The 24,414-nt window shown below is 43.8% G+C and overlaps 2 protein-coding genes across 9 annotated transcripts in view; one reads left to right on the forward strand and one right to left on the reverse strand.

Moving 5' to 3' along the window:
* LOC112260736 (multimerin-2) overlaps nucleotides 1-2,726 on the forward strand; it is a 30,914-nt gene extending 28,188 nt beyond the window's left edge. For all 4 annotated transcript variants that reach the window (XM_042323345.1, XM_042323343.1, XM_042323346.1 and 1 more), the window contains one exon: nucleotides 119-2,726. In XM_042323345.1, coding sequence (XP_042179279.1) covers nucleotides 119-531 — 413 coding nt within the window. In that variant the 3' untranslated portion in view covers nucleotides 532-2,726. The remainder of the gene's footprint in view (nucleotides 1-118) is intronic.
* Nucleotides 2,575-24,414, reverse strand: part of LOC112253704 (bone morphogenetic protein receptor type-1A) — a 61,967-nt gene continuing 40,127 nt past the window's right edge. For all 5 annotated transcript variants that reach the window (XM_024425694.2, XM_024425685.2, XM_024425662.2 and 2 more), the window contains 10 exons: nucleotides 12,024-12,183; nucleotides 9,309-9,411; nucleotides 8,306-8,405; nucleotides 8,080-8,176; nucleotides 7,694-7,832; nucleotides 7,188-7,380; nucleotides 6,664-6,961; nucleotides 6,238-6,413; nucleotides 5,050-5,180; nucleotides 2,575-4,773 (listed from right to left, as the gene is read on the reverse strand). In XM_024425694.2, coding sequence (XP_024281462.1) covers nucleotides 4,648-4,773; nucleotides 5,050-5,180; nucleotides 6,238-6,413; nucleotides 6,664-6,961; nucleotides 7,188-7,380; nucleotides 7,694-7,832; nucleotides 8,080-8,176; nucleotides 8,306-8,405; nucleotides 9,309-9,411; nucleotides 12,024-12,163 — 1,503 coding nt within the window. In that variant the 5' untranslated portion in view covers nucleotides 12,164-12,183 and the 3' untranslated portion in view covers nucleotides 2,575-4,647. The remainder of the gene's footprint in view (nucleotides 4,774-5,049; nucleotides 5,181-6,237; nucleotides 6,414-6,663; nucleotides 6,962-7,187; nucleotides 7,381-7,693; nucleotides 7,833-8,079; nucleotides 8,177-8,305; nucleotides 8,406-9,308; nucleotides 9,412-12,023; nucleotides 12,184-24,414) is intronic.

The raw sequence follows: 24,414 nt of genomic DNA on the forward strand, positions 1-24,414 counted from the left end.
CCGCAATAACATCTGCAAAATATGTGTATGCGACCAATATTTTTTTTTCCCCGATTTTTGATACCGCCCATGAAGTTAGCAGATAACAGCTGATAATTCCCTGTATGTTCTCTTTCAGTGCTATCTAAGCTGGGGGACAGTCCCCTTATGTTTCTGGCCAGAAGCATACAGCGCAGCAGACCAAGTGACAGCAGCCTCCTGGTGTTTGAGGACACATCGCTAAACCTGGGCCAGAGGTACTCAACTCACACTGGGATATTCCAAGCTCCTTTGGCAGGAATCTACCTCTTCACGCTGACGCTGAACTTTGAACCTGGCCCCTCGCTGTCTGGGCTGAGGAGAGAGAACAGGGAGCTGGCTGCCACTCTGCATCAGGACAAGATGGCATTGTTTGGCCCCGTCACCCGTGTGTGTCTCTTACAGCTGCAGCAGGGAGAGGAGCTCCGGGTTGAACTGTATGAGGGGACTCTGGTGACTGATGACCCCAAAGACAACGCCTTCGCTGGGCTTCTGCTCTATCAGACCACCTGAGGACGCCGGGGCTGCTCTGTATAGTCAGAGGAGAGATGTTGGCCTGAGAGCAATCAATCACTAGACTGACAGCTACTATGCCACCTGCGTTTCAATCTCTTACATTGATATTTGGGGGGGGGGAGTAGTATAAAACTTTGGCATATAGTATACCATTTAGAGTTATACTAGGTAGTTGTAAGGGAAACAGGAACATTTGAGCATTCTAGACCAAAAAACAATATTTATTGGAAACTCTTGACTTTCAGAATATAAAGGTGGGCTTCTTTAAGATATCACACTCCCTTCCATGCAACCACAATGCTGGCCTATCAAGCAACAAGGCAGTAACTGCTCATTTGGTCTGAAACGAGTTGGTCATTTTTGCTACAGAAAATACATGCTTAATCACGTGGACAAGTATCCTGCCTCTAGTTGTGTTTTGGAGAAAATGGGGGTCATGTTAGCAGTAACTGTATAAAGTTACTGTGAAACCAAGGTAAATAAAATTTTTAAAAATCTCAGTTCCGTGCTATGAGCAGTTCCTGCCTTTTTGCTTGGTAGGGCAGAATACAGGGCTTTCTGTGCTTTATGTCTTCAACATTTCTAATACAGAGCCGTGAAAAAGGATTTTCTCCCTTTCTAATTCTCTACTGTAGATATTTTAGATACTGAATGTTATCAGATCTTCAACCAAAACCTAATATTAGATAAAGGGAACCCGAGGGAACTAAATTATACATATTTTAATAAACAAAGTTATTCAACACCCAATTGCCCCTGTGTGAAAAAGTAATTGCCCCCTTACACTGAGTAACTGGTTGTGACACCTTTAGCTGCAATGACTGCAACCAAACGCTTCCTGTCGTTGCTGATCAGTCTCACGTCGCTGTGGAGGAATTTTGGCCCATTTTGCATTCAGAACTACTGTAACTCGCCGACATTTGTGGGTTTTCAAGCATGAACTGCTTGTTGCAAGTCCTGCCGCAACATCTCAAATGGGATTAGGTCTGGACTTTGACTAGGCCATTCCAAAACTTCAAATGTGTTGCTTTTTAGACATTCATGTAGACTTTAATTGTGTTTTGGATCATTGTTTTGCTGCACTTCAACTTCAGCTCACAGACAGATGGCTTGACATTCTCCTGTAGAATTCTGACACAATAGAAGGAACCATGAATTCTGCTTTAAGGCAAGTCGTCCAGGTCCTGAAGCAGAAAAGTATCCCCAAACCATCACGCTACCACCACCATGCATGACCGTTGGTATAAGGTTCTTACTGTAGAATGCAGTGTTTGGTTTTTGGCAGACATAATGGGACCCATGTCGTCCAAAAGAAGTTACACTTTTGAATCATCTGTCCATAGAACATTCTTCTAAGAGTCTTGATGATCATCTAGGAGCTTCCAGATGCCTTTTGGCAAACTTGAGTCAACTTTTTGGATGACATGGGTCCAGACCTAATCCCAAATAAGATGTTGTGGCAGGACTTGAAACGAGCAGTTCATGCTTGAAAACTCACAAATTCCGCTGAAATAAAAGCAGTTCTGAATGCAAAAGTGGGCCAAAATTCCTCCACAGCAACGTGAGACTGATCAGCAACGACAGGAAGCGTTTGGTTGCAGTCATTGCCGCTAAAGGTGTCACAACCAGTTACTCAGTGTAAGGGGGCAATTACTTTTTCTCACACAGGGGAATTGGGTTTTGCATAACTTTAATTAAATTAAATAAGTATATTTTGTTATTTGTAAACGCATGTTCCCTTTATCTATTATATTATGGTTTAAGATCTGATATAATTCAGTATCGAAAAGGGCAAATACCTTTTCATGGTACTGTACATGTATAAGGCCTCAGGTAGAGAAACAGACCCTTTTCTACATGACACCGGCTCCATACTGACGAGTTTTAAACTCTTATTACAGTACATCAATATGCCGTACCTTTCTCCTCCAGCAGATGGCAATGCTAGACACCTTTTCTGGTTTTAGGCTCGGTCTCCACAGTCAAACCAACAGTTAATTGGAAGGAAATGAAACAATAACCCAAGACCAGACCACAAAGTTGTGTACTAAAATAAGGTTATTTACTTTCAAATTGATACATTGGACAGGCTGTGTACAGAAACAGAATAGTTTTCTTTCCTTGGTAAAATCAAAAGGCACCTTTTAACCAGATGCTGTATAAAAACACATTAAAGATGTACATAGAGATTATTCTATATGGTTTTCTTGCATATTACAAAGAGGAAAACACTAGTTACTGCTCAGGTGAAATATTTCTTAAATATCTACCATTATGTACTGTTAGCTTAATTCACAAAGAAACTGTCCTGACACGCTAGGTTGCATGTGATTTCAGCGGACATGCACACTTAAACATGTGCGCAAAACCCACAAGCACTGCAAGATATTTTTTCAGAATTTGTATGGACACAAGGGAAGCAAAAGCAAACATTGGATAGATAAAGAGGCAGACACAATAGGAGCAGGGACTTGGAAGAAAAAGTTAAGAATACACTGGCCAAGACTTGGATCCTATGCAAGAGGGTTAAAGGGCACGATCTGCGTCTAGAGTTGAGGACAAGTGGTTCAGCCAAGGATATTATTTATGTATGTTTTCATTTCATACCTGTATGAAGTTCTAAATGTAGAAATGCAGTTCCTCTTGTGCTAAATGGTCATAAATGGGCTTGCACACAACCCCGAGGAAGCTTGATGGATCAACAAACGTCAATAGCATTACAGCTCTGGCTAACTAAATGTTTTTAGCACAAGTAAATATGCCATTTACCATAGCATTGAGTAAGCTATATAATTGTACATTAAGTTAGTAAAATATTGCATATTTTCTGAACTAATGTTGACTTGTGAGCCCTATGACAAACCTGACATGTAGGACCCCGGAAGACAAACCATTACTGCACAATGGTACAGTTCAACGGCTGAGCTCACATGATGTTTGGCAATATGAATGTTGGCCACTTATATATATATATATATTATCTGTAACTCAAAATAGAATGAAAAGCAAGAGAAGGGGGGAATTCATCTTAGATCTATGATTGTGGGCAAGAATCAGTGGGATGTGGGGACAGCAGAAATGTCAGATTAATCATTTTTAGAAAGGCCTAATTGATGTGTGCTCTCTAAGCTGCACACTTTTGCATAGGCTTCATGAGGGCCAAAATATGCCATTTTTGTGTTCTGAACTTTCCTCCCAGAAGACATACAGAATATAACACATATGAAGAAGAGGTAAGCATAGAGACATGATGGGACACAAACTCCCTATTCACAAATATCATTTGAATACAATTTTGCGTTAAATATGTTTCTTTTTAACCAGACGTCTTTTTTGACAAGTTACTGAGTTGAGGTTTGTTGTAGGAAGCACAGTGACAAGTTGATTTAAGGCAAGTCAGGTATCCCCTCTTACAACGTCCTTGGTTGACTGGATTGCTCATAGCTCTTGAAGCAGGTCCCGTTTGAAGCCCACTGGACGTGAATACCATTGCAGCATGTATTTTTTTTTTTGAGGCACGGCATCTATCGATACAATATATTTACATATTAAATTCACATAATTATAGTACCTTATTTCGTAATTACTCTACTTATGAGTCGAGATACATTTTAATATGGCAGGAGAAGACTGTCCTGAAGAGAAAAAATGTTGGCATAAAACGCTTACAGGCAAAAATCGAACATAATTGGCAGGTGGTGACGCTTGCGAGGGCAGTGTCTTGGTTTGAAGTGAGGCTCTAAGGTTCCTCCATCATATTCCTTTCTGCCCATCAACATGTGAGCAGGAAAATGCCATCCCCCTCCACACACAATGTCATGTTTTGACTTTCACAGAAAGCATTCAATGCAGCACGATAACCACAAACTCCTCTGGCCAGGGAGGGAATAAGGGAAAGAGCCTCTGGCAGCAGCATCTGTCCGTTGTGGTGATAGAGACTCATGGAGGCTAAGGCTCAATGCCCAAGGCCCAGTGACAACAGGGTCCTTTTTCTCCCATACCCTGTTCCTCCTCCCCTGCCAACTCAACAGAGGTGACACATTCAGCATTAGGACACACTGGGGAGTTCTGTCTCTAGGTCAGGCTGTGTTGAGTATGTAGGGGGGAAAAGGATCAAATCTTGATGTCCTGCGATTCTACCATTTTGGCCAAGGTCTTCTTGACTCGTAAGATGGTGAGGCGCGAGGCGGGGTTGTGGGCCCAGCACTCAGACATCAGCTTCAGCATGGCTCTCAGACACTGGAGAAAACACACACACACACACCCCGCTTTAGGAGTTTGGTCTAATTTAAATAACCTCTAAATACACAGTATTGCCTTGGCAGATTTGTACTTATTATAGTTTTTTTTTTTTAAGTACTAAATGCAAATGCTTTCATATGGGTTACAACTGGATAAAAGACAACCTTTGCCTTCTTTACTCATTTACATGTGTTTATGCATTGATCTTCAGGTTCTTTCTCAAGGGTCTCGTTACAGACAAAACCATATTTGCCCTGATAATTCAGGACTCACCTCGTCACCGTTCCACCTGTTGGACACGGTGGGCCGCAGCCCTTTCACACAAACCACCTCCAGCATGTCCTCAAAGGACGGCTCTGCCGGCACCATCTCATAGTAGGGCAGCTGGTGGTCCTCCACTATGCCTGAGAGAGGGAGATAGTGACACGTAAGCAAAGCGCAAAAGAACACCGGGTTCAACCATACCGTCAGTGTAGCGCTTTCCATAACCAGTTGAAATCTTAAGCCTATCTGGGTTTCTTTTTCTGTAGTGATTGGCAGGGCCTAAAAAAAACAGATTTTTGGCATTGGCGTGTAATAGGTTTGTTTTCACAAGCCATGTTGGCGGGTGGTCGGGGCTCCACAGCATTTCACTCACATTTGAGAATAAAAATAGAACTCTGCGCTCATTTATAGCTAAATAAATGCTTCAGAAGCTTTTCTCTAAGTGTTTCTGTCTTTTTGTTGCATAGCTAGTAGCTAATCATCACGCAAAGAACTACGAATCCTGTAGCATATGCCGCAGGACACACATCAACACTGCCTGGCTGGGAAGCAGCGCGCACTGTGATTGAAGAGCTGAAGATTACATTTTTAGATGCGCTGTGCACAGGCATAATAGTTGGTCTAATTTATTCGAAAGTCTACCTATGTGAGACTTTGTCCTTGTGTTTCTTGGCTTTTTACATTGTTTTGTTCACATGCTAGGTTGTTTTGAATTTTTGAGTTCGCTTCAGCGAAGACACATCGCGTTCTAGTCAGATTCTATCTGACAGGCACACGGTCACTGACAACTCCAGGGGCTATGTGCCATCATTGCCACGGTAACCTCCTGCCTTAAAGGGGCAGTTGAACAATATTCTCATTTGTAAAAATGTTGGTTAAAAGCCTAAGGGAACAAAAATGAAATAATATTTAGCAATTTAACACCCACCTTCTGACTAGTAATACATGTTGTTGTTCTTGGTTTTGTTATTTTGGCAGAAAATATATTTAGGCTGGTAAAGAATCTGAGTGGCTGGTAGATTTTTGGCTGGTTAAAAAAGAAGTTTGTTTCAGGTCCTGGTGACTGGTCTGGAATATCAGTATCAAATGCCTGTAGATTCGTGACTATAAGGAGTGTGTGCGTATACGCATCTATATCTGTGTGTATACACGTCTATGTCTGTGTGAGCATGCGCGCACGTGTCTATGTCCCCATACCTCCCGTTACACAGCGGCGGGCCATCTCCCAGATGATGAGGCTGTAGCTGTATATATCAGCCATGATGTAGGCCTGGAAGTGGTTCTTGTTCAGGGTCTCGCCCAACACCTCAGGGGCCATGTACCTCCGGGTCCCCACCCGCGTACTCAGAGGAACGTCCACCTCGTTGGTATCACTGACAAGAAAAGAACAGGAATTCACAGGGAAATGGTCAGTTGCTCCAGAAACAAAACTTCAGCACTGTTTAGAAGAGCGGCCATAAGTGAAAACATGGGTGCATTCATTAGCACACACCATAGCAAAACGTTTTGCATCACAAAATGATTGTTGCTTATTGGACAAGTTCATGTACTCCCTCCCTGCTCGTCAGTTTTCCTACGTTCAGTGCCTAATGAACACAACCTTGAGTAAAACATTCATTCTACCTGTTGAACTTGACAGCCAGACCCAGGTCAGCGATGCAGCAGGTTCCATTTTTCTTCATCAGGATGTTCTTGCTCTTGAGGTCTCGGTGGGCGATGGCCGGCTTGCCCTGGGTGCCGTAGATCTCCGTGTGGAGGTGGCACAGGGCACAGGCAGCGGAGTAGGCCAGTCGCAGCAGACTCTGGGTGTCCAGCGTGGTGAACTTCAGGTAGTCGTACAGGGAGCCGTTCTCATGGTAGTCTGTGATGAGGAGGAGCTGCGTGAAGGCCCCGGTACCCTTGATGTCTGCTGCTATGAACCCTGAGAGGGGTGAGAAGAGAGTTGAGGGGTGTTTAGTGCTATATTGAGATGTAGGCCTTGCCCTGAAACATGACTGTTGACCTCATGTATTAGGGCAAATGTAGGCCTAAAAGCACTCCAAGTCAATCAAGACTACATTAAAAACTTAGATTCAGACCATTTTAGATTTTAGAGGCAGAGACTGCAGTCTTCTTTACTACAAGCGAGTGGTAGGAACAAAGCTTACCCAGTATGTTCTCGTGCCTCATGAGGACAGTTTGGTAAATCTCAGTCTCTCTGAACCAGCTGGCCTCCTCCCGGGTGAAGAACACCTTGACGGCCACCTTCTCTCCCCGCCAGCGGCCCAGCCACACCTCGCCGTAGCGCCCCTTGCCGATCTGGCGTACCATCTGGATCTGCTTGGCAATGGTACGCTGCACCTACTCGACATACCAGGGAGAGGCATTGAGCATCAAGTGTGCCACAGATCATACCTACAACTTTGACCATTTGTTATTTTCTTAACGTGATATTCGCTGTTTCAAGCATAGATGTGTGCTAATGCTTTGTACGGCAGTGTTATAATTTTCAATTTTACTGAACCTACTATAAATCTAGTTATGACCAAAGACAAACACAAAAACAGCTGTTACACTTTCCTGGAAAGCAGAAAAGTCACATTCCATAGCCAAAGGCTTTCCATCCAGGCCACATGCTCCAATGCCCCTCCCTGTGTGGTGTGGGGGATCTTACCAGCAGGGGGAGCCCAGAGCCACTGCTAGAGGACTGGGACTGGTTAATGAGGTCTTTGAGAGACTCTCCCACAGGGATGAAGGCCTCGTCCTGCTCCAGGTCCCGGTGGTACCGCTGCCTCTCCATCTGCCACTTGTACCTGGCAGGAACACACACAGATCAGTACACAATGCTAAAGTTACAAAATGAACAAGAAGTGCTGTGAGGCAACAAGTAAATCATTATTAGAAAAGGGGTGAAACCGACTAATCTCAAAGAAATGCTTAAATGGCCCCAACAGTTCCCTTGTATTCTACCACCACGACTCAAGTCACTGTATATTAGAGACAGTACATTTGGGATCGCTCTCTTTCTGTTAACTAGTCCACTGTAATAGCCAGTCCTACCTGTAGTAACAGACTACCGTGATGCAGATGAGAGTGCAGCAGCACACAGTCATTGATATAAGGAAAGCCAGCCAATGGGCACTGCCAAAGTAGGTACCTGCAAAACAAAACAATTTGTGTTCCCAAATACAATTTCCGACCCAGAAAAACTAGTATAAGAATACCATAGTGGAGCCCATATACAGAGGTAAACAACAGTAGAGTAACAGTTGGCCCGGAGCCTCACCAGTGTCCATTGGGGGAGGTAATGTGGGCTGCAGGTCCCGATTACAGAAGTCTGTATCGCAGCATTCGATCGTTCGCCTTGTCTGAGCCCTGGGTGAATCCTGAAACAATGGTTTGTTGGCATATCAAGGGTTATTTAGAATGACTAAACAAGAACAAAATATGAATATTAGCTATAGACTCCGTGGCCAGTTTATGAGTTAACGTCTCTCCTACAGACAGTGAGTCAAGTGGCAGTGGCTTGCTATATAAAGCAAAGACGTCAAGGGATTCTGTTACTGCTTGATTGAATGTTAGAGCGTGGTATGATTGGCGGTGCCAGGCGCGCCGGATCTCAGTATCCCAGGAATGGCCACCATCCTGGGCTTTTCACGCACAACAGTGTCTAGGTTTGACCAAGAATGGTGCGACAATTTTTTTGAAATAAACATCCAGTCAGTGGCAGTCCTGTGCGCGAAAACAGCTCGTTGACGAGAGAGGTTGAAGTAGATTGGCAAGAATCGTGCAAGCTAACAGGCATGCCACAAACAGAAAAATGCAGTAGACAACCACACCGGGTTCCACTCCTATCAGTTAAAAATGAGAAGAAACTGCTCCAGTGGGAACGCAATCACCAACCCTGGACAATTTGCCTAGTGGAAAAACATTGCCTGGTCTGACGAATCCCGGTTCCTGTTACTTCATACTGATGGTAGAGTCAGGATTTGGCATAAGCAGCATGAGTCCATGGACCCATCCTGCCTGGTGTCAACGGTACAGGCTGATGGTGGTGGTGTGGAGAATATTCTCCTGGCACATGTTCAGTCCCTTGATACCAATTGAGCAGTGATTGGACGCTATGCCCCGAAGAATTCAGGCTGTTATGGATGCAGTGTCCAACCCGGTACTAAACTTGCTACTGAGTGTACATATGCATTCAATAATGACATTCATGTAACATGACATAATTGACATCCGTGTGTCCTTGTCTTGTCCTGCTCCCTCCATACAGACAACATGCTTACCTTGCATTGAAAATGTGAGCCTTCATACTTCATGCAGCCAGAGGTCAGAATAGCTTCTCCATTCTCGTCCTCCTCGATGATGGCAAAACACTGGCCATTCGTCCTACAATATACACATTCAATGACTACAGTTCCAAAACACACATAGGTTAGCGTTTTGACCAAACCTGCCATTCATCACAGACCCAAAAGTCAGAGTTGGAACAAACATCTAAATGAAAGATTCTGGTAATTTGGAATACTTTCAGCAAAAAGCTCAGAAAGTTGCTCTCACGAAGCAAAAGCGGTCCCCGAACATTGCGTACTACGTCACATATTTGCAGATATGTACGCCACGTCACATTCCTCTGTCTCTTGCTCTGCTGTGGGTGTATCATGTGCATCGTGCTAGCTGTCACTCATATGGCGAGGGGCTGAAGCTCATTTGTTGAACTAAAATTATTAGGGGCTGGCCCATGTGGGGGAAATGTAGGAAAATTGGCGCAGCACAGCTCCCAGAAAAACAGTCGCTATCAAACTAGTGATTGAGGTAAGACCGTAATTCTGCTCATACATTTTGCATGTATGAACGACACGTTGACACATCCAGCCCAAAGAGGGAGGTAGGGATGCACGATATGTCGGTGAACATATCGGAATCTGACGATATTAGTTAAAAATGCAAACATCGGATTCGGCCCGATGTCTAGTTTAAAGCCGATGTGAAAAACCGATGTCAAAGTTGACGTGCATACCTATATAACATAGGTACATGACGTAATGACGCCACGTAAAATGTTGCGCTACACGTGCAACACAGCATTCCTAACCTAGCCCACAATGTCTACTGTGTCGATTGAGCATTCAACAAGTCCAGCAGTCATTTGAAAGAATAAGAACATTTCAGCGAGACAACTCAAAGGTGATATCCATTAACGCCGGGAATTTGGAATCCATTGCCCTTGACAATCAACCGTTCTCTGTCGTGGGTGATGTTGGCTTTCGCGACTGGTCGAGCACTGGTACACACTAACATTACCAAGTGAGCTATTGTTCAGATGTTGCACAGTAACAGCGTCACTGCTATTAGCTTCACAACATACTATGGAACGCCAATTGGGTCTTTGCGTGTCAAAAAAGATAAAACATCAAATAACACTATTTGACGCTTAAAGCGTCAAGCTTTCAAAGTGTATAAGCTTTTAATTTGACACGTCAAATAACACAGTTCTATTATAGAATGTTGTGTGTTCTGAATTTGCATGTGCAAGCCAAGCGCCAGCACTACTATCAGTAGCACTGTCAATGCTGTACAAAAAAAGTCTGCAAACACCAGCCACAAACGATATGTTTACAATACCACGTTGATAATAAAGCATTATGTGTTCGACTGCAAATTTGGGGTAGCTAGCTCGCTTTAGCTTGGTACCTACCCAGCACCAACACAACCAGCCTGAAAACAAGGTTACAATTGGTCGAATCATGCCATATTTAGACTAGATGTTAAACAAGGTTGGAATGTGAAGCAATGGAATTGGGTATCAGTCTACTCAGTGACACCCACAGAACACAACTGTGAAGAGTTTACGCAAATATTAGCATTGTAGCTCTTATCACGGGACTGTGTCAGCTTATTGTGTGTATTGACATTCATATTCCACTGTATAGCTTTACCTAAAGATTGGGGATCAATGAAATGGGGTAACAGTCTACTCAATACCCAATATGTTTTTTCCCAACGTCCTCAGAGTTATCAGACTCCAAAACATCCACACAGTATTCATTTTCCTCTGGAATGGTGTTCAATACACATAGGTTGACAATAAATGTGTCTCAATTCACAGTTGTTTCAGAGTCCCGCAATAAGAGCTACGACGCTAATGTTCACTGGGTGTCACTGAGAAGACTGATACCTATGGATTGTGGATCAATGACATGGGGTAAGGCTGTACAGTGAAATAAGTATGCCCCAATGCAATTCTAAAGTATAATACATCCAGTGTGATTTCAACAGATTTGTTAAATTAACAAATTAGTGTCTTTTGTTGATTTTATATAACATTCCAACCTTCCGAATAGTGTTTTTTGACACGCAAAGACCCAAACGGCGTTCCATAGAAATCCTGGTTGAGAATGAAATGACTGAACAAACGAACAATGAAACAGCACAGCAAGTGAAAGAAAACGGTTTTGATGATGTTTTACTGGTAATGGAGACATACGTAAATGCCAACAAAACAACTTTTTGGTCAGTGTGGTGTGCGTGTAACCTTTATTTAACTAGGCAAGTCAGTTAAGAACAAATTATTATTTACAATGACGGCCTACCCCGGCCAAACAGGGACGACGCTGGGCCAATTGTGCGCCGCCCTATGGGACTCCCAATCACAGCCAGATGTGATACAGCCTGGATTCGAACCAGGGACTGTAGTGACGCCTCTTGCACTGAGATGCAGTGCCTTACACCACTGCGTCCATGTGTGTGTGTGATAACTATTTAACTGTCCTAGAATGCTTAAAAGGCCGCTAAAATTTTGAATATCGGTTATTGGCATCAGGTTTTTTGTCAAGGAAAATATTGGATATCGGTATCAGCCAAAAATATAATCATCGGTGCGTCACTAGCGGGAGGTTTTAAAAAGTATACTTAGTAGTTGCCAAAGTTACAGAGCATGTCTTTAAGGATTTGGCCTTTGGGAAAGTACAAAGTGTACAACGAGGTGGTTGGTCACTCACTCGCAGGTGTTATTTTTGTGGTCCTCTGGACAGTGGCCCGAGCAGTAGCAGCTCAGAAAGCGGGCGGCGTCCTCTGGGGCCACCGTGGGCCCGTCTCCAGGCTTCCTGGACTCGTGCTTGTGCCCGGTGCCATGGAGCATGTGGTCTGGATTCTGACCAGCTGGATGAGGAGAGACAGAAAGGGAGGAGAAGAGACAGGGCGAGAGAGAGAAAAACAGTTGTGTTTTATAATGACAGTAAAAATATCACAATCCATCATTCTTTCCTTCCATCTGTTTTAAGTGCACGCATCACCGTTGTCTGGCATACAGAACATATAAATACACTGTCACATTACTTATTCCACCACGTCTGGTTCGAAGAGTTACAGTAGTCAAATACTAGGCTGTGTAATCAGAGTAAACACAATAGCCTTACGGTTATTTTCAATCTGCTGTCCCACCCTCTATTGGTTTCTATCTGAGAGCGGTCTGCTCTGGTCCTGATTGGGTCCTCATCTGATGAACCTGATCCATATAAGGCCAGAGGGCTATTTATACACCATACTAGTGTCCAGCCAGGGCCATCAACATGGATGAGTGTAAGCAGAGCAGACCAGAGTATGAAAGGGCCAAGCCAACCACTGTTGTTCTCTCAGCACAACTTTAGCACCGTTGCCAATCTGATCGCAATTACATATGAAATTGAAAACAGTGTGGTTTTACTGGCGGAAAAATCGAATATTCATGCAGGCTATGATGTTGTGGTTCTTAATAATGGCAAGGTTTAGTACACAGCAAACGTTTACGGGTAAACTCAGTTTACGGTGGTTAAAGTAGCCGAGCGCTCACTGCCAGCGCTCTGTATTAACAGCGTCTAGAAAAGGGCATTGGCAACAAATCTAGACACATATTAAGGAGCCAGTCAGATCCATTAAGATTTGATACACGGCACCATGGGTACAAGGTCAGGAAAATAACATTTTAAAGAGCAACACGCTCATTTTAGGTCAAGTATCTTATGTTGTATTAAATGTGTACGAGCTCACAGTGTTAATCCTCCCATTAGTCTGACACTCCTGCCACCTCTCCTCATACCCTTTCTCCTGATCCCTTTTCCTCTCTCTCCCCTTTTATTTAACTAGGCAAGTCAGTTAAGAACAAATTCTTATTTAACAATGACGGCCTAGGAACAGTGGGCTAACTGCCTTGTTCAGGGGCAGAATGACAGTTTTTTACCTTGTCAGCTCGGGGATTCAAACTAGCAACCTTCCGGTTACTAGTCCAACACTAACCACTAGGCTACTTGCCGCCCCGATGCCCCCCTGCAATGCCGTGTCCCACTTTCCTTGTCATTTCACCTCTTGCCCTCTTTTTTTCCCAGTCCTACAACCTGTTGTTCTTCTCTTCCTTCTCTGTCCATATCCCGCTCTTCTTGACTTCCACCTCGTCCTAACACCCCCCCACCATTTCTCTGCCCCCTATTTATTTTCCTAGCCTCCTTGTCCTTTCACCTCTGCCTTCCCCCCAGTTCCCTTCCTCCCCCATGCTGCTCAGGAGAGTGAACCTGGGCTGTGGGCCTCATGAGCACAAAGAACAAAGTGATGTCTGTGTGTGGTGCTCGGCGCGGCTGCGGGCACTTCCTCTGGAGCATGACGCGACTCGAGCCTGCTCGAGTTCAGACATGTCTGCAGAGGGGCCAATCACCTGCAAAACCTACAATTTGAAACGTCTCGGCAGCAGGACAGCAACAGGGCAGACGTTTTTTTTCTCTCCCTGCTGCTGTTGTCTCCATCGCTGCATTCCTTTCCTAGACCCCATTAACTGGCTTCAGAGTTGTTGTTCTAGTCTTTCTCAGGGATATTTCCCTCGTTTTACAACCGAGTGTCCTGGAGGTTCTACATTCAGGCTGCATTCTCTGAGTAATTCCATTGGTAAATTACCATTAAAAAGGCAAGTGGAGTGATACAATAGCTTCTGCTGGGCTTCAGTTCCTTTTTACAGTTCATTTGTACACTGAACGCATACATAGAGACTCACTGGCATACTGATGTCAGCTAGCCTAACTGCAGAAATAGACTACCACAACTACAAATGCTTCACTTTAGGTACTGTACTTCAGCCAAGAGAATTTCCAAGAAATGTAATTGAAACCCCCAGAGGGTGGCAGGTAAAAAACCTGCCAGACATAACTTGGTTTTGGGATCCTAAACTAAAACGATTGCGAAACACTTCTACAAACACATAACAGCTGTATCGGGGGAAAAAAAGAAGCCTATTAGAACTCTATATTATTTCACTTCAACAACTAAAGCAAAGCTGATCACAACTTTCTTCACTAAGATGTTCTGTGCATAGAGAAGGGAGACTCACTAGAGTCCTCATTAATGTGTCAAGACGATATTTCACTAGGACATATTTATGAATCCCGAATGAGAAGGGAAATCAGTGTGGCAGAGGTTGTGAGCTCATAGCTGTATCATTAGAGCTGGAGTCCTAGGGCATAGAACAAACTATAATGTGTTGAACAAACAAAGGTGGCGGGGGCTACCGGTTACGGCAGCACCACCCTGAAAATAATTAAGTGCTAATGGAAACCTGAGCAGTCCTACAGTGAGATAGCAGAGCTGGCCTCGGGAAGCTGGGAACCAGGGGCTTTGAAGTCTGCCTTCTATCAGTGAAGGGGGAAAACGACACACAGATTACAGGACTCCAGAGTTCCGACATTCTCCTGGGTGGTGGGAATAGACTCACAGTCTCGCGGTTTCTTCGCTCTACATCCGTCAAACACTGTCTCTCTCACACATACACAAAGAAATAAAGCTCAGAAAAGGAGGCAGATAGTCTAGACCTCTTGCCATTGATATTACACACAGGAGATTTAAATCAAAATCATATCAGAAATTGTTCCGCTAATAAACTACGCTTAAGTGGTGGCATGGCCCAGGGCCCAGTTTGAGCTGGGCTGTCCCTTGCTGATGTCAGAGCTGTGTAGGGAGGCAGAGTGGAAACAAACACACAGCAGACTGGAACCGGATCAAATGGGCCAGGCCCCAAATAAAAACCAGAGCGCTATGGGTAGATGGCTCTTTCTCCCTTCCACACTCTCTCCTCCTGTCTCAGCTCCTTCGCTCTCCTTCTGGGAGCTGTGCCTGGTCTAGACTGGCTTAAGTCATGTTTGAGTGGGGGGGATTCAGGAGGCTCCCGACGCTTTGATGAGGTGATGAAAGCCTCTGGTAGTCCACATAAAACTGACACGTTTTTACTGCAGTCACTGGGGGCTGTGAGGACTTTTAAGGCCTCTCTCTCCATCTCATTGGAGTCAGAGAAAGCCATGTTGACAATACAAGATTTAAAGTTCAACATCAATCCCCAAAGAGCCTCAAAGCCCTTTTTGTTCCTATATGGCCTCGCTAGTGAAAACCCGGAGTACCTCTCTCCCCCCTCGACAAGGAGGCCTGTGATTGGCTGGGGAGCAGTGGCTGTCAGTGAGGCTGGAAATGGCTGCTGCTCTCTAACTCTGCCTCCACATGTGTGCTTAATTCTGCCGCCAGTCACGGCGGAGTCTGAGGTCTGGCAGAGCACGCCCAGTAATGAGCCTTTCCATCTCCAGTCAGCCACATGCTCTTAAGGGGCCAGCACACTCTGACGCTAACGAGCCACGCCATCTACAGGCAATGTAATGCATGGCTCTTAAAGGGCCAGCAGCAGAATTGTTTTTATTGTCAGATCCAGCCTTAAGAGTGCTGCGCCATGATCTAAACAGTGTTCCGAACTGGTTGTTCTACCAACAGGGGCCACTGTGGAGATGAGGCGAGTAATATGTCCTATACCTGCAATAGTGGTGCGCGGGTCAGCTGTTTGTTCACCTGCACCTGCCCGAAATTGCTAATAGACCATGCGCAAACAACTATGTGATCAAGTGAAAATCTGAGACACTGCAACCGACCCTAACCAGCTATTATAGAAACGCGCTGTAGGCTACAGTCAGGCACGGTGGAAAGGTTTTATGACAGGGGTTGCAGGATTTTCTTTGCCTGATGTAGATCTGTTTCTTCTTATAATTTCCGGCATTTTGGTAGGCTATTTGTAGTTAACTTGTCTATAATTAGATACATGTAGCTTCTCTTCTGTCATTGCCCTAGAAGACCAAATAAACCCTCGCTAGACCAGAATGTCAGAAAGCGATGGAATGAATGCTTCAATCTAGTTGACATCCATAAAGTTCTCGGTCATCTCTGCTTCTTTCACATTTCTGTTCGGCCTGGATGCATATTCACAGCGTGTGCGCGCGCACACATACACGGTTGAATTACTATAAGGTTTATTTCTAGGAAGGGACGCATAAAGGAATAATTCATATGTATTCACCCCGTTCAAGTCTAATTTTAGCCTACATTTGGTGTATAATTTCACTGAAAGAAATGCTTAATTCTGCAGGAGTTAATATTAAGACTATGGGAGTGGTTATAGACCTCAGTCAGTGTCCAGATATCAGTTTCCATTTAACTCATCTGAACAGTAGGGATAGTTTCCTTGACATGCCATAGGCCTATTTGAAGTTCCTGTCTTGTGACTGTCGAATTTGTACAGCGTTTCACAATCATCATAACCGACACTGCTATCAAGATCGAACCAACTGTCAAGTGTCTTCACTGACATTTTCAACCTCTACCTGACCGAGTCAGTAATACCTACATGTTTCAAGCAGACCACCATAGTCCCTGTGCTCAAGGAAGCGAAGGTAACCTGCCAAAATGATTACCACCGCGTAGCACTTACATCTGTAGCCATGAAGTGCTTTGGAAGGCTGGTCAAGGGTCACAACACCATCATCCCGGAAACCCTAGACCCGCCCCAATTTGCATACCATCCCAACAGATCCACAGATGACAATCTCAATCGCACTCCACACTGCCCTTTCCCACCTGGACAAAAGGAACATCTATGTGAGAATGCTGTTCATTGACTACAGCCCAGTGTTCAAAACCACATTGCCCACAAAGCTCATCACTAAGCTAAGGACCCTTGGGACTAAATACCTCCCTCTGCAACTGGATCCTGGACTTCCTGACGGGCCGCCCGCCTGGCGGTAAGGGTATGCAACATCTGCTGCGCTAAGCATCAACGCTGGGGCCCCCCAGGGGTGCGTGCTTAGTCCCCCTGTACTCCCTGTTCACCCACGACTTCATGGCCAAGCTCGACTCCAACACCATCATTGAACTTGCTGACGACACAACAGTGGTAGGAAGGCCTGATCACTGACAACAATGAGACAGCCTATAGGGAGGTCAGAGACCTGGCAGTGTGGTGCCAGGACAACAACCTCTCCCCCAACGTGAGCAAGACAAAGGAGATGATCGTGGATGACAGGAAAAGGAGGGCCAAATACGTCCCCCATTCATGTCGACAGGGCTATAGTGGTGCTACAGAGGGTAGTGCGTATGGCCCAGTACATGGGCGGCCAAGTTCTAGCCATCCAGGACCAATAAACTAGGCGGTGTCAGAGAAAGGCCCCAAAAAATTGTCAAAGACTCCAGTCACCCATGCCATAACCAAGTCTATGTCCAAAGGGTTCCTTAAGAACTTCAACCCCAAGCCATAAGACTGCAGAATAATAAATAAAAAGGCAACCTAGACAATTTGCATTGACCCCCCTCCCTCCCCCCATGTTTTTATACTCCTGCTACTTGCTGTTTATCATCTATGCATAGTCACTTTACCCCTACCTACATGTACAAATGACCGACTAACCTGTACCCCGCACATGGACTCCCCAATACCCCCTGTATATAGTCTGTTATTTTGTGTCGACATTTTTTTAACCAGTTTAATTTGTAAATATTTTCTTAACACTGCATCGTTGGTTAAGGGCTTGTAAGTAAGCATTTCACTGTATTCAGACCATGTGACACACAAATTTATCATCCTCTTTTACCACTTCCCCAAATCTTTCCCAATCACACATTATTTGGCCATTCATTCTCTCTTTTTCCCCCTCTCCATTTCATACCTTTTCTCTTATTGAATTAAACTTTTTTCCTCCGTATCAGCGTGAACGGTTCCTGCTCTTCCCAAAAGCATTTGGTGTATAGGCTATTCGGCACACATACAGGTAGGCTCTAAAGCCCAAGGCTTACACACTAATGCCAGACAGCCTCAAAAAATAAAAGCCTATAGCTTTAAATTGCACATTTTTAAAAAGGCATCGTTTTCTCTTTATTCATCCTGCCCGACACCCACCACCCTTCTTCCACACAATATTTCATGACCTTAAACCAGCCCCACAGATATAACCCCGCAGGACTGTGGGTTATGAGTCAACCTGCACATCACTAATCTGCATAAACACAGTAACTAAAACATGCCCTCCACTAAAATCTCAGGCAGGAGAAAATGTGTGCGCGCATGTGTGAGAGACAAATAGATGAGAGAAAAATTATACATCAGTTCACAGCAACTAACCCCAGAGACTATCAATGTCAGGTGGGTGATTCGGCAAGAAATAGTATGGAGGTATTAGCTGACAATTATATAAGTCATACAACAAGTGAGACACCCAATTTGAAGGCTCCCCTTTCAGCTCCATCATCACTTTCACAGTAGCAAAGGACACAGATATGTATACCGCTCACATTGTTCCTCAGGTTTGTGATGCAGACAATAGAAAAATGACAGGTGTTACCGTAACCTCTTGACCACAGTACATTTCAACACCACAAATCGAATACATTTTCTTCATATTAATCACTACAAGGCTTTTGTCCAAAACGTGGCAGGGGGGAGACCCACCTTTCCTTCCATCTGTTTTTGAGTGCTGTTGGAGAACTTCCTGAGAAGTTTATTCAACAACCCTTGTTACCCAGCAACAGTTGAGTACCTTGAAAAATATTTAACAAGTTGCTACAACCTCACACATGGAAAACAGAAAATAAAACTAGACCTATAAAACATGCATCTTTCCCCCTTGGTGAGACAACAGTGGAATTTTAATTGGTTTGTTGACACCTTTGGAACAAAAAAAAGTGAGTCTGAAAAGAGCATTCATAAGTTGGCACAGCAGGCCCCTTATACAGCCACCCTATTGCCCAGCATGCACCTCTGTCCCTGCCCCCTCTCTCCGTAACGCTTGGCATATGCCAGACCCCACACTCTCTCTCGCGTATCAGCTAGTGTGGTGCATTTTTTTTTAGAAAAGCGGTAGAGAGAAAGAAAAAAAAAAACTCTTGTAGGATTGAATTATTTCCGGAGAACAATGAATGTTTGGAGTGGTTTCTGCCCTGTAACGACTGGCAGTACAATAGAGGAAACGGTTAATGTGCAAAAAGGAACCCAGAGCGCCGACAATCAGTTCAACAGCTTCCTGTAGTGGGGGGTTTCTCCGACAAGTCACTACTGTCGATGACTAAGCTGCAAAGGAGGAAGGAAGGAGAGAGGCTAACCTGGCCCAGTGGGTACAGAGGCACTGTTTCACTGTACAGTATGCCTGGGACAAGGGCGACAGAGTCAACAGAGACTAATTAACAAAATGGCTCTGTGATAACAAAACACGGTCATAAATTCACAACTGATTCAGAGCTACGCTCTCTGAGACTAATCATCATACCTAACACTTGGACCAGCCTCGCCTTCCTCTTATCAGCTCGCTTGTGTGTGTTTGTGTGTGTGTGTACGCTCGCTCAAAGGCTCTGCTTTCAGAGTAATCAACTCCTGATACTTGCCTTAACATCTCATTGGCTGGTTAAAAGGTGACCTTTTACGAGCCTGAGAGCTGCATCTTTATGGTCATGGTTGGCTTTATGGCTGCCGGGTGAGTCACCGTGGAGGCCCAGCTGGGAAGGCAGTATGAGAGCAACAGTAGGAGCAGCTAGGGGAGCAGAGAGAGGCCCTTTTATGAGGCCCCGGCACATTAAGATAGCGCCATATCCTTCCGACATCAAACACGGCAGTACAAAACCAGCGTGATGCTAGAGTCTTCCGTGACTAAATTGTTTTTGTGATCGGAGCATATTCAGTGTCTTTTGGACACACATGTAGGCCTAATATTCCAATTTAAGGGCAAAATAAGGCAGAAAGCAAGCCTAGTGCTGTGATGATCTATCCACTGTATCCTGGGAACACCACATGACATTCAACATGTTCTAATCTCATTGAGAACAGGGCATTTTCCAAGTGGCGGGTACCATTCACTCCTCATGGGTGTTTCTGCACGTCATGGTAAACTTGGTATTGAGAGAAGGGACTGTGAGTTGCGCCTATGGTGTTTGGTCCCATTGGTTAGGTCCCCTAATTAGAATATAAAACAGTTCGAACCACCTGGGGGGTTACGGTAATATTCTTTAACTAGGTAGCTTAGGCCATGCATTTCTAAAGGCCCTGCATTTGCCGCTAATTCACTCTAATCACGGCCATTACAACAGCTTAAGATACTGATCTCTCCATAGTGAGGGGTGGGGGACCATGGATGACATGAAGGGGTAGCTTAAAGGCTGAAAAACCAAACTATTCATGCTAATTTAGTTTAACAATGTTTATCAAGCCCCTCCATATGTAATTGACAGATGAGTGTTTTAACAGTACTATTGCCTTCTGAAGTTAGTCTGGTCTTGGATTCATAAGGGAGATCAAATTAGAAATTGCAGGACAGATTGGGTTAAATTGTTACTAGCTATTCAGTATTAATCATACGAGAACAATGGGCAAATTGGACAACTGTTTATAATAAATATAAAATATTTGCCCTTTTAAAAACAGAGATTACGTTATAAATTCTCAAAGAGGACTGCCAGGTCATTGAACCTTGCACAGAAACAAGTCAACTTTCCACCAAAACAGCATATTAGAGCAGGGCTATTCAACTGGCGGCATGTGGACCAGATCCGTCCCGTTTATTAATTTATAATGGCCCTTTGATAAATGATGAACATTAAAAGATGCACTATGCAGAAACAAAACAAGCAAATATGATTTAGAGAATCATTGTACCATCTAAACAGTGAAATATATTTTCCGTAACCGAAACTGTTGTATTTTCAGCTGGTGTACAAAACCGAAAGTAAAACAGAAATATCGCTCATAGAACAGATCTACTGATTCTTAGACTTGCTTTCAATGACTGACAGATCTATAACTCACATTTCTATGTGAATTTGGTCAGGTCACCCAAAACCTTACATATTGCAGCTTTAAATGAAATAGCTGTAAAAAATGTTTTGTTCAGTTCAGTGCCAAAATGACAAGCACCATTGTGCCTAGCAGTTTTTAGCGTTTTTTTAGCACCTATGTGGCATGTCGATAATTTTTCTCATCATTTCAATTTGGCACTAGTGTTTGAACGGTTTAAACTACAAAAGATTATGACCCAACACGTACGTACGTCCCTTCTGTTTTCCTCTCTGAGGAAGGACTGGTTAGAAGAAAGTGGGACAAAAAAATGAATTGAATTCAAAAGCATACTTCCTTCAGACTGGAATTTGGCATTACCTGATTTGACATATCTTTGCATTATTTATTTAGATGATTAGTTTTCAGATGAATTTAAAATGACAAATTACTTTTAACCTCTGCGCACGGAACCCGTTAGCGGGCTGAAATTCCACAACATACGGTGGTCGCTACATAAATAGTCATATTAAACATTCATGCAAATACAAGTGTCTCACCTGTATCAAAAGCCTAGAATCTTGCTAATCCAACTGCGTTGTCAGATTAAAAAAAGGATTTACTGCGAAAGAATACGATGCGATTATCTGAGCATAGAGCCCCATAAAAAATAGCTTATTCAACCAGCACAGGCGCAACAAAATCACAAACGGCAATAAAATAAATCGTTTACCTTTGACGATGTTCGTCTGTTTGCAATTCCAATGTTCATTGTTAAACAATGAATGATCTTTTGTTTGATAAAATCAGTTTTTATAGCCTAACACGAAACATTTTGTGAACTGCTTGTGTAGTGAATTCCGTCTAATTCCATTTTCGACGACACATTCCAGGTAAATCACCCACACAGAACGTGACTTCTCCAGTCATGTTTGGTTTCATTGCAATCAACTGGTTTGTTTGTAACACAATCAAACTTGATGGGCAATTTCACGGGACGTATTGACTGAAAGAAACCGATTTGAAGACAACAAGTAATGGCATCATTGTGCACCAATGATTTGCCCGCTGTTCTCGTTGATTGACTGTCTTTTAACCCAATGACCACTAATCGTCTTGAAATCTAGCTGGGTAGATAGGCAATGAGCTGAGCTAAATGGCAATACGCCATGTTTATGTGTTGCAAGACCAACCCATGTAGTAAGCTTCAGCATAAAGAGAGTCATGCGCCATTGCATTTTCATACCGGAAGGAGAAACACATTACGCATTGCATTGTTTGGTGAACGCGCAGATTCAGCTGTTTATATATCAATCATTATGGCGACTAAGTCAAGTCTAGATATACAGATGTACACACAACTTTAGAATAAATTGATTGGGAAGGTGAGACAGATTGTTTTAGGACGCTTCATTTAGCGATTGTGGAGGAATATTTTTTGAACGGGAGAGGACATCGTTTTGGACTGGTAAGTTCTTATCATGCTAATGCCCTTGTTTGACATTAATAATAACATATTTTGTGATTTTTTTATTTTAGAAGCAATATATAAATATTTAAATGTCATGAAACGTGAGATGCGTGTCTGCCGCCCCACCCCAACCCACATGAAATAGCCTCAGGACCTGAGCCCTAGGACCATGCGTCAGGACTACCTGGCATGATGACTCCTTGCTGTCCCCAGTCCACCTGGCCTTGCCGCTGTTCCAGTTACAACTGTTCTACCTGTGGCTATGGAACCCTAAACTGTTCATTTTTACTCTTGAGGTGCTGTCCTGTTGCACCCTCTACAACCACTGTGATCTCCACCCGGCACAGCCAGAAGAGGACTGGCCACCCCTCATAGCCTGGTTCCTCTCTAGGTTTCTTCCTAGGTTTTTGCCTCTCTAGGGAGTTTTTCCTAGCCACCGTGCTTCTACACCTGCATTGCTTGCTCTTTGGGGTTTTAGGCTGGGGCTATATGAATAGATTTGATAGAGGACTGAGGGTCTTCCAAATATTTAAAGTGTGTAAATAGTTACATGTTATTTTGTATATATATATATATATAATACATATATATTTTTTTATCAATAATTATTATTTTTTCAAATTATTATTTTTTTTTCAAATTTTTTTTTTCCAAAATCAAATCAAATTTTATTTGTCACATACACATGGTTAGCAGATGTTAATGCGAGTGTAGCGAAATGCTTGTGCTTCTAGTTCCGACAATGCAGTAATAACGAACAAGTAATCTAACTAACAATTCCCCCCCCAAAAAACTACTTTCTTATACACAGTGTAAGGGGATAAAGAATATGTACATAAGGATATATGAATGAGTGATGGTACAGAGCAGCATAGGCAAGATACAGTAGATGATATCGAGTACAGTATATACATATGAGATGAGTATGTAAACCAAGTGGCATAGTTAAAGTGGCTAGTGATACATGTATTACATAAGGATGCAGTCGATGATATAGAGTACAGTATCTACGTATGCATATGAGATGAATAATGTAGGGTAAGTAACATTATATAAGGTAGCATTGTTTAAAGTGGCTAGTGATATATTTACATCATTTCCCATCAATTCCCATGATTAAAGTGGCTGGAGTAGAGTCAGTGTCATTGACAGTGTGTTGGCAGTAGCCACTCAATGTTAGTGGTGGCTGTTTAACAGTCTGATGGCCTTGAGATAGAAGCTGTTTTTCAGTCTCTCGGTCCCGGCTTTGATGCACCTGTACTGACCTCGCCTTCTGGATGACAGCGGGGTGAACAGGCAGTGGCTCGGGTGGTTGATGTCCTTGATGATCTTTATGGCCTTCCTGTAGCATCGGGTGGTGTAGGTGTCCTGGAGGGCAGGTAGTTTGCCCCCGGTGATGCGTTGTGCAGACCTCACTACCCTCTGGAGAGCCTTACGGTTGAGGGCGGTGCAGTTGCCATACCAGGCGGTGATACAGCCCGCCAGGATGCTCTCGATTGTGCATCTGTAGAAGTTTGTGAGTGCTTTTGGTGACAAGCCGAATTTCTTCAGCCTCCTGAGGTTGAAGAGGCGCTGCTGCGCCTTCCTCACGATGCTGTCTGTGTGAGTGGACCAATTCAGTTTGTCTGTGATGTGTATGCCGAGGAACTTAAAACTTGCTACCCTCTCCACTACTGTTCCATCGATGTGGATGGGGGTGTTCCCTCTGCTGTTTCCTGAAGTCCACAATCATCTCCTTAGTTTTGTTGACGTTGAGTGTGAGGTTATTTTCCTGACACCCCACTCCGAGGGCCCTCACCTCCTCCCTGTAGGCCGTCTCGTCGTTGTTGGTAATCAAGCC

This window comes from Oncorhynchus tshawytscha, linkage group LG01 (genome assembly GCF_018296145.1).
Source record: "Oncorhynchus tshawytscha isolate Ot180627B linkage group LG01, Otsh_v2.0, whole genome shotgun sequence".
NCBI classification, from domain to species: domain Eukaryota; kingdom Metazoa; phylum Chordata; class Actinopteri; order Salmoniformes; family Salmonidae; genus Oncorhynchus; species Oncorhynchus tshawytscha.